Source organism: Phyllopteryx taeniolatus, chromosome 1, assembly GCF_024500385.1.
Source record: "Phyllopteryx taeniolatus isolate TA_2022b chromosome 1, UOR_Ptae_1.2, whole genome shotgun sequence".
NCBI classification, from domain to species: domain Eukaryota; kingdom Metazoa; phylum Chordata; class Actinopteri; order Syngnathiformes; family Syngnathidae; genus Phyllopteryx; species Phyllopteryx taeniolatus.
In genome coordinates, this window is record NC_084502.1 from 12,295,225 (window position 1) to 12,309,073 (window position 13,849).

At 43.8% G+C, this 13,849-nt stretch overlaps 1 protein-coding gene across 2 annotated transcripts in view; it reads left to right on the forward strand.

Annotated features, from left to right (window-relative positions):
* The window catches only part of LOC133477493 (prostaglandin F2 receptor negative regulator-like), a 44,151-nt gene that overhangs the window by 26,953 nt on the left and 3,349 nt on the right, over positions 1 to 13,849 (forward strand). For both annotated transcript variants that reach the window (XM_061772311.1, XM_061772302.1), the window contains exons 12-13: positions 12,342 to 12,528; positions 13,701 to 13,819. In XM_061772311.1, the coding sequence (XP_061628295.1) occupies positions 12,342 to 12,528; positions 13,701 to 13,819 (306 nt within the window). The remainder of the gene's footprint in view (positions 1 to 12,341; positions 12,529 to 13,700; positions 13,820 to 13,849) is intronic.

A 13,849-nucleotide genomic window follows, 5' to 3' on the forward strand; every position in this document is an offset into this window, starting at 1 on the left:
CTAAATGAATAATAAAGACTGATGGTGTCGTGGTGCACTCGCCTGACTTTGGTGCGGGCAGCGTGGGAGCAGTTCCCACTCAGTGACGGTGTGACTGTGAGTGCGAATGGTTGACCGTGTCTATATGTGCCTTGCGACTGACTGGCGACCAGTTCAGGGTGTAGTCCGCCTTTCGCCTGAAGTCAGCTGGGATAGGCTCCAGCGCCCTGTGACCCTAACCAGGATAAGCGGTGTTGAAAATGGATGGATGGATGGATAATAAAGAACTCATTTAAAAGATAAACCAAACAGTTGAGACTTGAGCCTGCTTTTAACAGCATCAATAGTGTCTGCGGTCCTGATGGCCTCTGGCAGGCTGTCCCAAATGCCTCTCTGTAAGTTCTTGTTCTCAGGAGCCTTTTGTGATAAAAGCATGTCTGATGGATATGATTGCTGAAGACCTTTAAGACATTTAAAAACTAGTAAAATAATCTTAAAACCAATAACTAAAACCTCTGCTTTGTCCTTGTTGACTAGTAGGAAATTTGATTCCATCCAGGACTTAACATCAATTGGCCTGGTGTTATCAAGAGACACGGCGATGTACAGCCATGTGTCATCTGCGTAACTGGGGAAGCTGATGTCATGTTTCATGATGACATCCCCATGGGGAAGCATATATAGAATAAAAAGAATGGGACCTAAAGTTGACCCATGGGCCACCCCACACTCAGTTTTATGTGTTCTGGAAGAACATGTATCCATAGCTCATCATACAAGTCTTCATAATAATTCTATAAAGACCCTCATATCAAAATGGCAAAATAGTATAAGCACAAGAGTGCAAAAATGCAATTCTCACTTGCACGTAGCAGTTGCCAGTGCACTGACATCCGTGGTTATGAAGTTATTTGAGCAAGTCATCTTCAACATCGGAAAACGCAGGCCTCCTCGCCCATCTTGGATCCATATCGGTTTGCTTGCAGAACCAATAGATTAGTCGATGATGGCATCAGCCTGAGTCTCCATCACACTTTCAAACACCTGGACTCCCGCAACACCCACGTTCCATACATCGATTTTAGCTTAGCCTTCAACACAGTAGACCTTGTCCGACTAATACGTTTGGTACAGGGAATTGAGGGTTAGGGGAGACTCCCAGCTCGCCCTGTGTATCTAAGCACAGAGCCCCTGTGTTGCATCCTCTCACCCTGGCCAAAGTCTTTGTCCTCAGACAATTCGAAGCACGCCCCAATCTGTTTCAACAAAACCACAATAGAAACAATTCTCATGTCCTCCATAACCATCAGGGACGCGCATTTTTCTATTGGGGTTGCTAAGTGGCAACCCACTTTTCTAGAAGTTAGGAACAATAAAGAATATTTATTGTTCAAAAACTGCTTTTGAAAACATAAGAATTTCATATTTTAAAAAAAAACTACTCGTGTTAAAGTGCCTTTCAGATCGCTTTATTGAGAAACTGAGGAAGAACATACTGTAAATGCATGTACCAAAATGTAGATCTTGGCACTGATCTCCTCGTTTTAGAAAAATACATCATCAACTTTCTTTTTAGGAAATGAAGGCTGCAGACCAAAGAAACTGTAACAGTTCCAACAATCTGAATTATTATGCTATACATTTTTTAGGTCCCGACCAACCAGTTGAGAATCAGTGTCCTGATGTTTGCTGTGTGCATGCATGCACGTGTGTACAAAATGAATTTACGCACGCCAACATAATTCCACCAGCATAGTCTCTGAATCAGAACCAGTCAGTTGACTTATTGGCCAATATTTACTGACAAAGGCAGCTATTACCAAATCTTCCCTGGTTGTGTACGTGCGCTTGTGTGCCGATACCAGCTCGCTCATCCTTTGTCACTCGGTTGAGCAACTGTGCAGATGCATTCCTGCGAGGCCGCTGAAAACGGCTCTCCTGTTGTGGCTTGTTTTTATGATGGGCATTATTAACACACAGACACATGCACACCTTCCTTCTCCCTCACTGCTTCATTAATGATCATTTTTACTGTAGTGCCAATTTAGGTGCAGCAGTGTATCTGAAAGAATATGACCGCTAGTGCCTCTGTAATTAAAAGGAAAAGAATTTGCACATTTGATGCTTGGGAAATAATCTCACAGGCTCTGACATTCATACTAAAACAACAGGTGACTTTTTAAGCAAAATTGGCTGCGATTCACAATTGGCCGAAGAGAAAGGAACGCCCGCAATACATCACCTACTATTTGTGGAAAAGAAAAACAAACACTGAGTAGTCGGTATGGACTCAACTCGAAATGGCAGAATATTGTGGATTTTTAAGTAGCAGTAAATTGACTTAAATCTGGGGTGTCAAACTCATTTTTGGCACAGGTCACATCGCTGTTATGGTGAAAACCATATAAATGTATAATTGTCTCTTATTATTACAAATACACGGCTAGTTGATGGATAACTACAGTAGTTTTGTAGTCAGAAGCTAACGGTTATTCCTTTTATTTTAAAAGGGGGACCCTTTGCTTTTGCGGACCGCGTTGAATGATGTGGCAGGCTGGAACTGGCCCCCAGGCCTTGAGTGTGACACATATGGTCTCGATGCTAGTTTTCAGTACTTGAGGAGCATGGGTTTCAGTAGGAAATTACATGCAGTACTGTGGAACCCCAAAGAGCAATTAGTGAACTGAGTTTGACTGATTGTTGCAATCAGGGCATGCCATTAACTTTTTTTTGCTCACCAGCCACTGTGGCGAGTGGCTTCCCAGAGTCACGAGCCACTCTGCGATTTTACTAGCCGCCATTTTTATTGTTGGATAATTGTTTCAAATCATTAAAGCTACTCTGGTTTCCTTCCACGTTATTCCCAAAACATGCAAGGTACATTCATTGAAGACTGTAAATTGCCCATAGATGTAAATGTGCCCAAATCGCCCAAAGTCAGCTGAGATAGGCGCCGGCACACCCGAGAGCCACCCGTCAGGAGGATAAGCGGTACAGGGAAGGAATCAATGAATGGATGAATGGATGATTAAAGCCGCATGAAATGACTAGTTCTGTTTACTCGCTATTGATAAATTTTAACAGTACTTTTAAAATATACAGTCATTCAAATTACAACTAAATACAATAGTTTTTTTAAATGAAGGCATTGCGAATTTATGTGAAGTTTCATTTACAGTATCTTTATGTCACTAAGACACAATTTACACAACTTTAAAATGCTGCATTATATTGTGTAACGGCGGACACGGGTATTGTCACTTACATATATCTTTGTTTAGTTCGCAACGATGCAAATTACGCAAGACAAAAAGCTGCAAAAAAACATCCAGGTGTGTGCGTGTGTGTGTATGTGTGTGTGTGTGTGGACTCAACGAGGAGGAGGCGATCACAGGCAGAGTGAATGAGCGACAGACAGCAGCATATCGGCAGAATCTGCACGCAGTACAAACAAGTAAATACAACTGAACTCGCCAAGGTGGCTGGTGGGAGTGGCCGTGCTAACCGCCACGGTGGAAACGGACCCGCAAATGGCGGCTCGGCGCGCGTCAGCTTCGAGCCCTGGTTGGAAGCATATTCATTATATTTGTCAGTCTCGGAGGATGAGGACCAAACGACCACCCAAGTTCTCCACCTGGCCCAAAAAGTGTGTAGGGTGAGAATCGTGAGTGCAGTAAAGGTGAACATGTGACCTTGAACATGTGGTTTTGGGATGTAAAAAAATGTTTCGAAAATCCGCAAATAATCGATGCCACACCTAAACATTACCCTCCTGCGCTCTTTTTAAACACATTCTAGACATGAACATGTACATAAATGCGTACTGTAACTCATTTTAAAGTTGGTGTATTTACAAAAAAAAAAAAAAAAAAAAAACAATACTCTGTAGCAGATGCCATAAAATGGCAAGGAATCTACATAGGAATTTTGAGAGAACTACTATCTCGATGCAGAACAGTATATTAGAAGAAAAGTATTACAGTACAGAAAAAGTGATTTGGTAGATTTGCTAGCAGAATTGTAAATCATTCAGTCATATTAAGTGTGAGGAAATGAGGAAAATGACACTTGACTGATGATGAAGTCACTTCTAATATCACAATACAAAGTGACTAAAACAACAAAAGTCAACTCACGTAATGCGATCAAGGCTCTGACTCTGAACACCATACGTAGAAGAGACAAATCCCGTTTGCATATACAAATTATTGGAACATGTTCATTCTGGAAAAAAAGTGACCTAAAACACAGCTTAAATTAAATAAAAAAACGTTTATGTGTTGGACGTGGAGCACTTTGATGGTACAACTGAGAAGTTTAAGCACGACACTTGCGTGGCCATCTTTGCAACTGTGTCGTGTGTGGTCCCGGCCCGCCGCTGCACGCTAGCGGGGAGCTCCCGTCGCAACGGACGATGGCTGCCATGCTCTTGCAGTCACGGCCGACGCGTGTTCTACACACCGCAATCTTGTCACCGTTTTGAGAGATTTTTCTTCTTCTCTCTTTTAGAGCCTTGCCACCGCTGCACTGACATCTTCTTTCTTTTTTTTCTCCCCCCCTGCTCTGGCATACCTTTGTGAAAGTAGCAGGAGGCGGTAAAGCTCTGTGCAACTTTTTGGCTTTCAAAGAACACATCAAGATTAAAAACCTAAAAGAGTAACAAAAGTTATGAGCTAAAGAGAGAGATACCAAAGTAGAACCAAGATGTTTTTGTGTTGTTTTTGCTGCTGCTGCAGCACATATTCAGCATTCACCAGATGGATGGTGGGGCACAGAATGGCAGCCTTCTTTGGCCTTAGCAGGTGGCTCAACCTTCGTATGTGCCATTTATTCCATCTCTTTTGTAAGAAGGGTAGGGAGGGTGTAACCGCTGCTCCTCCATCACTCTGTAATGGCTGCCACGTACACTTGGTGGCATTCTTCGGGCAGGTGATTAACACCTGCCAAATTGTTGCTTTAGAACCCCGCTGCATGCATGCATCTTCTCATCTTTTTGACTCGCAAGTCTATCTTCCCTCCTTTCGTTCCTTTTGCTCCTTTCCCTCCTCCGCACTCTCACCAAATTACCCAGCTGTCTTTGCAGGGGCGACAGGCAGCCGTTAATTAGCCAATCTCACGCTCCGTTAGCCGGTCGGGGAGACAGAACGAGCTAGCGAAAGAATAGCCGGTGATGTGGAGAGCGAGTGAATGAGGGGAAAGCGGAGGCCGCTAAACAGACTATTCAAGTGAGCAACGGTGGTGGAGGGTGAATAGCGGAGCCAGTAAATGGAGGAAGAGGAGGCTTGAGAACGGCCTGAAAAGTTTGGCTCGTTGGGAGAAAGAGCTCGTCGAGAGGAGGGAAAAGAGGGACAGAATCCGGTTCCCTCGGTTGCGTGTCATTAATGAAAGCCTCTGCGGTCAAGCGGTCGTAAGCGAATGTCTGCCGTTGCGCAAATATAATAAATGAAGTGGGGGGGAAACGATGCGTCACACCAATGCATTGCAGAGCATCGGCGATCAAGTCGCATTGGAATAATATGGAAATATTAAACACCATTACAATAATATTGTTTTGTCCCTCTGCTGGAAGCGATCCAAGAATGTTGAAAGTGGCCATTACATAAGTATCAAAAAGCAGGAGACAGATGGATTCATTGACGCCGCTTGAAATCGCACCACTTTATTGGACGCTCAATCATCACTGTTGGTCTCAGCAGAATATCCCAGAATATCAGAAGCTCCAGAATTCAAAATTGATGCCACGTATGTGCCACTTTGTTTTTTTTAAACCGCTTTTCCGTACACTGAGGTGGGAACAGGATCTTTTGACACAAGTTTTATGCGCCTAAATCGGTGTCATTTATTTATTTGTTGCCCAAGAAAATCATTTGTAATATTATATTATATTTATTTATATTAATATTATAGAGATGACTCCAGATGACTTGACTCAAAACTTGTGTGCGTGCTTTTGACTCCAGGTGTCAATCGTCTTGTGCTCCTGGTAAATGAAGAGCAAACAAAAGCAAAAAGAGGACGAGGAAAGCGGGAGAAAGAGAGAGGGAGGTGCATGCTGACGGTTAAATGAATGAAATTTGTTCGGCAGTTTCGAAACACCAAAAGAATGCAATGATTTTCACTCCATTAGTCCCACCGCACTTAAAGAAGATGACTATAAGGCGTTGAAGGAAGCCTCAAACGGCATATCCAAATATGAAATTCAACTCTTAGTTAACAGGCCAAACGCCAAGCAGGCAAGAACAAGAACTTATCTTTTTTTTTTTTCTCCAGCGCTCGACAGTAATGAGGGATGCATTGCTGCCCCGCAGCTTTGTTTCTGAAAGGCTAAATGGTGTTTTTATCTTTTGTCTGGCTTGCGCTCTGGCAGCGCCGCCCTGCTTTATGGCGCGGAGAACTCGCAGCCATTTTCATTAGAAGTGCGTGTGGTAATCGTCGATCTTTTGCGTCTCTGTGTTTGAATTTCAGGCAATTTGGAGCCTCGGAGCCTTCTCCAGGGATTAATCCAGAGAAATCCAATCAGGCTGTTATCATTTCCGCAGACAGCCGTTTTAGTTTTATGAGCTTAGACGAGAGCCAGATAGTCAGTTGGAGGTGCGCTGTACTTTTCACTGTGCTACCGCAAAGCTGCTCTTTCTCTGCTTAATGAAGCCACCGCATCACTTTAAAGCATGTAATGAAGCTGGCGCAGTTGCTGAAGTTCTTCACGAATCGGGTTGACTGGATCTTCCTCCAGCGTTGCATCTGAAATCGCTCGCAGCGTTCAAGTTACGCTACACGGACAAACGTGTCACGTAGAGCTACGAATGAGTGCTAAGTAGAATTGACTCGTGAATGCGCCGGATAAAACGAATCCCAAATCCATATTTTCCCCATTCAAATCAAAGTGAAACGAAGAATCATATATACTGTAATTTCCTATGTATAATACGCACCCCCAAAGTTGACCTCAAAATTCTGGAAAAGCCTTCTACCTATGTATAATGCATTTTTACAATGCATGATTTTGCTTCTACCCATATGAACAAAACATGAAGTATTTTTTCAAAGAATTATTCTGAAGTTGCAGAACGGTGGACGACCGGTTAGCACATCTGCCTCACAGTTCTGGGTACCGGGGTCCAAATCCCGGCCCCACCTGTGTGGAGTTTGCATGTTCTCCCCATGCCAGGGTGGCTTTTCACCAGGAATTCCAGTTTCCTCCCACATCCCAAAAACATGGGTGGTAGGTTGATTGAAGACTCTAAATTGCCCGCAGGTGTGAATGTGAGTGCCAATGGTTGTTTGTTTCTATGTGCCCTACGATTGGCTGGCAACCGGTTAAGGGTGTACACCGCCTCCCGCCCGAAGTTGGCTGGGATAGGCTCCAGCAGTCCGCGACTCGCGTAAGAATAAGCGGTAAAAGAAAATGGATGGATGGATATTCTACAGTTAAGCACTTTATTTGAACATGTAATACTTTTTACATACTCCTGTCATATCAGAATCAGAATCATCTTTATTTGCCAAGTATGTCCAAAAAACACAAGGAAGTTGTCTCCGGTAGTTGGAGCCGCTCTAGTATGACAACAGACAGTCGATTGACAGAGAACATTTTGGAGACATAAAGACATTGACAAAAAAAATAAAAATAAAAACGGTCACTGAGCAGTAAAGGGTTGCTACTTATCCGGTAATGCATGTAAAAAAAAAAATTTTTGACAATTGTCAAAAAGATACATAGTCCTCTAGCACTTAGAGCAGTTCGAATGACTAATATTGCAATAGTCCGGTGCAATGACCATTGTGCAAAGGGCGCCGAGACTTCAAGGAGTGTATGCAGTTTAAAGTGACGAGTGGTGCGATCATCTGGGACAATGTTGGTTGTGCAAATGTTGCAGATACTCCTCAGTCGGTGTGCAAGTGGTGCAGATGCTACTCTGGCATGAGTGGCCAGTATTGGTCAACAACAGATATGCAAATAGTGCAGCGTGCCGAGACAACTACAGTGAGTGCACGAGTAATATATAATTGGTCCCACAGAAATGTGACAACGAACTCAAGTCAAAAAAAATTGGAATGAAAGTGTAGGCTACACCTTTTTCATAACCTCTAGGTGGCGGTGACATTGGATTGAAACTGTACAGGTTTTTCATAACCTCTAGATGGCGGCATACATTTATAAAATGTGAGAGTTTTTTTTTCTTTTTTTTCCCCCCCATATACCTATGTATAATGCGCACTATTGACTTTTGACAATTTTTGCGGGGGGGGGTGAAATGCGCATTATACACAAACTGATTAACTTCATTATGACAAGAGCTGCAATACTGCAAAGCCGCATTACTTCCATTTTGTTTACGTCTGTCGCCATTTTGACTTACTGCGCATGCGCATATGCACAGTTGTAGAGTAGCTTCCAAGTCTGTTGTAGCGGATCAAAAATGAGTGCTGCACGTCGCCGTCTCCACCGAGACGATCATCTTGGCGGAACGAGGCGTCCCTGTGCCCTGCCCGTACAGCTGCGGGGACGTTCATGGCAGACTGTGACCGCGGTAGAATGAAAAGTTATGCAAGATTCATTCAACATGCCATTGACGAGAGCTAGCGTTTAACTAGGACCTAACTAGCTGCTAGTAAAGCAGATGTTGCCTGGATTTACACATTTTATGGCACAGAGATGGCGAGGGATCCTGGTTAAAGGAAGCCATTTTCAACTGAAAAGAAGTGTTTTGGCAATAAGTGGTTGTCAAAAAATGCGTCAGCGACAGCGTACTCTCTTTCTGGTGTTGTGACAGTGGTGGCTTGATAGAAGTTAAATTTGTCCCGTGGCCACGCTCGTTTTGCATGGTGTTAGCTTTAAGCCAGTGAAAGGCTTGTTTTAAATACACCTGTAATTGTTACTCTCATTTTTGCACGCAAGTCAAGCAAACAATCAGCCCAACAATGGCTCGTATCTCAAAAAGCCCGAAAGTTGAGTCGGCTGCATCTCGCTTACACTTAAAACCTGGAGAGGTTTTTTTTTTTTTTTTTTTTTTTTGAATTGGTTGTGGCGACATTGCGACGGCGTTCACAGGCATTCCAATTTTGAAACGCTGCAAAACTAGCGGTTGACTGTCAGCCACTCATGGAAACTCGTTGTCAAACCCTGCAACACTGCGCAACAATTCAGTCGGTGTCGTCCGTATCGCTCGGTGTGCGGAGGGGCTCTCGAGTTCTTCCACGTCCAAGCAGGCCATTATGGACTTTGCATTCAGTCAAGCCATCACAGAAACTGGGCTTCCTCTCTTCCCTTCTGAGTGGCACACAGTAGAGGCTGACATTTATCAGGATTCCCACCGGGTCCCTAGGGATGGGAGTAAATTTCACTATTAATCACTATTAATCACTGGATTGGCAGGAGCGGGAGCGCAAGTCACCAGGATTGGAGTACAAAGGGCAAACAAGGAAGGGCGTGGGATTCTGTCAAATTTTGGGTCGGGAATGGGACCCATCTCTGTGGGAGGGAGCAGGAGTCAATTCCACTCCCGTGTCGGCCTCTACTAAACGGTTGTCCAATAAGTCTCGGTAAGATTGTAATATTGTTTCCCAATATTTTCCATACAGTGCACATACTGCCGTCACTTCCTCGCCGCATGTTGCGAGGTCAAATGTATACTTGTAGACCGCTACTTTCTGTCGCTTCGCCATGCCAGCCCATGGCATGACGGAATGTTGCGATGGAAGACCCCCGCTGACCGCACCAGATGTTTGTGAACTTCCATCACAGAGCAATTGTCAAAAGGTGCTTGAAACATTTGCACTCGTGTCTGCTAAAGGCACCAAAACGAGGTCACTGGTCACAATTTGTTTTCCATATTCCGGTTTAAAATGTCCATCATTTCAAACTGTGCAGTGCAGTCAGTGGGCACAGTAATCAGCATATCAAGTTAAAAATGCGTGAAGTCATGTGGCAGGACAGACAGTGCAAGTCCATATGGGGCCACAGCTGTGAGTCAGCCTGGTGGAGGAGTCGTCGCGGTGCTAGAAGCTCAAGGTGTCCCCCTCACGGCTGGGAGATAAACAAAATAATCACTGCGCTCGCTAAGTATTCCAAATCCTCAAGCTCCATCCGCCCCTTCTCGCTCCTCATTTCAGTCATCACCGCTGTCAAGAACAAAGAGTTGCGGATGGGGGATAGAGGAGAAACTGTAAGAAAGCCGCAGCTTGCTAAATATAGCGCCGTTCCTTCAACACGGCAATTCTCTGCTATCGTGCAAAATGCAAAAAAAAAAGCAGATACTGTAGTCATCGATTATCAGAAGAGGTCCTGCAATAATACGAGGATTGAGTTTTTATACTTTAGTACACCTTAACAAATATCACAGGTGGGAAGTCACAAAGTACTTGCACTTCGTTACTGTACTTAAGTCGATTTTTCAGGTATCTGTACTTGAGTATTTATCATTCTGGTGACTTTTGACTTTTACTCCTTCCCTTTTAAACACAAATATATATGTGTATATATATGTGTATATATATATATATATATATATATATATATATATGTATGTATGTATGTCATTCTGGGGTAACTTCCCCTTTAAGATGTGTTCAGTGACATTATGACCAGCATGTTGTCTTTCTTCAATGGACAACAAATCAGCGGACAGATGCAGAATAAATGAGTTACCCTTGTGGGAATTTTCGCCATACGTGTGTTGTTAGACGTCGTCGAGCTTAACGTGTCTGCTCCGTCATTGTTCAAATACCACCTGCTGTAAAAAACCTTTTCGACATTTGAAATATATTTGTTAAGCAGTTCACAGTCAGCTTGCTAATCGAATCATGTTGCCAAGTGAAGGTCCGCCATGTGCTCGTTTAATGCTACCATTAGCCAAAAATTGTCCACTCTGTCAGCAAACTCACATATTTTGCTGTTTGCACGTACAGTGTCTGCTTGACGTTAGTGTGTGTGTATGTGTGTGTAGACATTTTTGAAAGTTGTGTGCTCAGTTTGAAGCTCAAACTAAATCCAACAACAGACAGGCACCATGACTGTTTTCGAACGCTTGAATCTCAAAGTCTTGAGGGAGAAGTTGAGATGTGATTCATGACTCGTCTTCGGGTGACTTGACTCTTTCCTCGCCATTATTATTGTTGCCTCCGTTCTAACCTCATTTCTTCATCTATCCTTTTGTCTCCTGACATCCACTGTCTCTGAATTGTTTTCATTTAGCGCCCTTTTTCTTTGCTGCGCGTTGTCATTTGCAAACACTGTTGTTTCACTTGTCTCCTAGATGATGGAGGCTGACCGAGGCGTCATCTGCTTCGCATTGTCTGTTTGCTTGCGTGTGCGTTTGTGTTTGTGCATGCGTGTGCATGTACATTAGAGCGTGCGCGTGCGTGTGTGTAGGAGGCACTATAGTGCTAATAGTTCCTCTCCCTGACACACTAATGACTGCTTTGTGCTCTCTTCCTCTGCCTCTCTCTCTCTCTCTCTCTCTCTCTCCCTCTCCCTCCCTCCTGGAAATAATTAGCTCCCCCTCCTCCAACGATGACATCTATTATCATAATTCTCTCTCATCCTCGTTTGCATCCATTTGTCATCAGGAGCATCCTTTTTCTCATGCCGCCTATCCATCAGTTTTATCGCCCTCACTGGGAGCCTGAGACGCCACCCCCTACGTTGGTGCGCGTGATGAAGCTGCTGCGGAGGTTCTGATTCTGTCTGATCCGTGCATGTGCTCGTCAGTCGTCGGGGCTGCGTCCCAAATACTACAATTATCCGCCTTTCCAAAACGTGACACTCTTCTGTAAGCGTTCCGGGTGTCACGCTCATTCTTTCCGCGGACCACATCGTAGTTTTGGTTTCCCTCGGGGGCCGTTTTGACTGTTAACCCATATAAATGTACGTAATCGCCCCATATTTTTACATATATGCAAAAAATTTATGATAGAACTCATTTTAAAATCAGAAGCCGGTTAAAAACTACTATTCAATTGATTTTAAAAGGCGGACTGGCAACAAAAACATGCTTGCAACATTAAAAGTGAAGACAATTTCGAAATTGTCGCAAGAAACATGAAGTTGACGCACACGATTAGCTGTGGCGGGCCACATAAAATGATGTAGTGGGCCGGAACTGGCCCCTGTGCCTTGAGTTTGACACCGGTGTAAATACCGCTGTCAATCATGTGTCGGACTGACTACGAGGTTCGATTAATTGGGGAAATGAAGAAGAATGCCTTTTATTGTCGCGCTACACATGTACAATGAGATTGAAAGCAGCTCCTTTTGCAGTGCAAACATCGACAAGAAGAGAGTAGCGCGCTGGTTTGCTTCAAGGCGCACTTCAGCAACCGTCGATTTCACACAGTCGTCTGCTCGCTCGTGTTTCTTTCAGACCACCTGGCCTACGAGCTGCGTTGGTTTTTCACACGACTTCGCGGCGGACAGACGACAACTCAAGTAGCCGGCGTCGACCGCTTCGGTGTTGTCGGAAAAGAGTTTCGCAACTCGTCCAGTGAGGTTTCCGTCCAACGTGAGGACACGCACGCGTACACGTTGAGCGTCCACGGCGCCCACGACAGGTGAGTGAGCGCACGGTGCGTTTTTAATGCGAGCTGCTTTTTGGCACCGATGGTGGGAAGTTAGTGACTGTACTTCAGTCGATTTTTCGGGTGCTCACTAACATGATTTAGACAGATTCGTGAACAAGATTGGAGACAAACGGGCCTTTTGTGAACACAAATAGTCTTGGATCTTTGAGTGTTGTTTATATTTTTGTCCAGTATATTTGTTCGTCTTAGCACAAGCACAATGTAACTTAAAAAAAGAGGAACTTTTTTTTCCATTGTGCCAAGTTATCAAAACAGGTATTGTATATAAACGACAGGGGGAAATCGTTTTTACTCTTTTTTTAATCGCATTTCAGAGTCTGTACTTTTTTTTCCTCAGGACTTGAATCAGTACTTCTCCTTTACCGGCCAGTTTATTGCGCATTTCATACACAAGGTGACTCAATGTGCTTTACATGATTAAAAAGCATTCAAAAACAAAGAGCAAAAACATGAAAAAAGTATAGAAAATGAAGAGCTTACCAATTCAACAACAAGAACAACAAAAGGTACAGCGCAAGAGACAACTTGAAAACATTGACACTCGGGGCTGGCTTTACTTGTGTTGGCAACTTCTTCTATTTGTGTGCAGCATAATAGCCACATGCTGCTTTACCATGTTTGCTTTGGACTCTGTGCTTCACTATCTGATCTGAGTCGAGCCGGCAGCTCTCAGAGCCCTTTCTTTCATGCATTCAGGAAACAACCCATTTTCAGCTAACCAGAATCAGAATCATCTCTATTTGCCAAGTATGTCCAAAAAACACATGAGGAATTTGTCTCGGGTAGGTGGAGCCGCTCAAGTGCGACAACAGACAGTCGATTGACAGAGAACACTTTGGAGACATAAAGACATTGAGAAAAAACTGTCACTGAGCAATAAAGGGTTAATAGTTATCTGGTAATGCCGGTACAATTAAAAATAAATAAATAAATAAATAAAAAAAATAATAATATTCTTTTGACAATTGTGCAAAAAGATGCAAAGATTCATAGACCAGTAGCAGAACTTTAAAGTCAATTCTCCAGCTGTTATTTGTTCCCATTTGACTTGAATGTACCGCCACTTACTGTAAATGCAGCGTACAGTCCTTTTTCCACCTCTCCTTGTGATTCCGAGAGTGTCAACACGTTGTGTGTCGTAGCGACAGCGGGGAGTACCACTGTGTGGCCACTCCCTGGTACCTGTCGGCCTCCACGGGAGCCTGGACCCAAGCCGGGGAGCTGACGTCACCCCGAATCTTCCTGACAGTCCGATTCGCCGGTGAGGAGTGTGTTCAATCTATGTGACGTT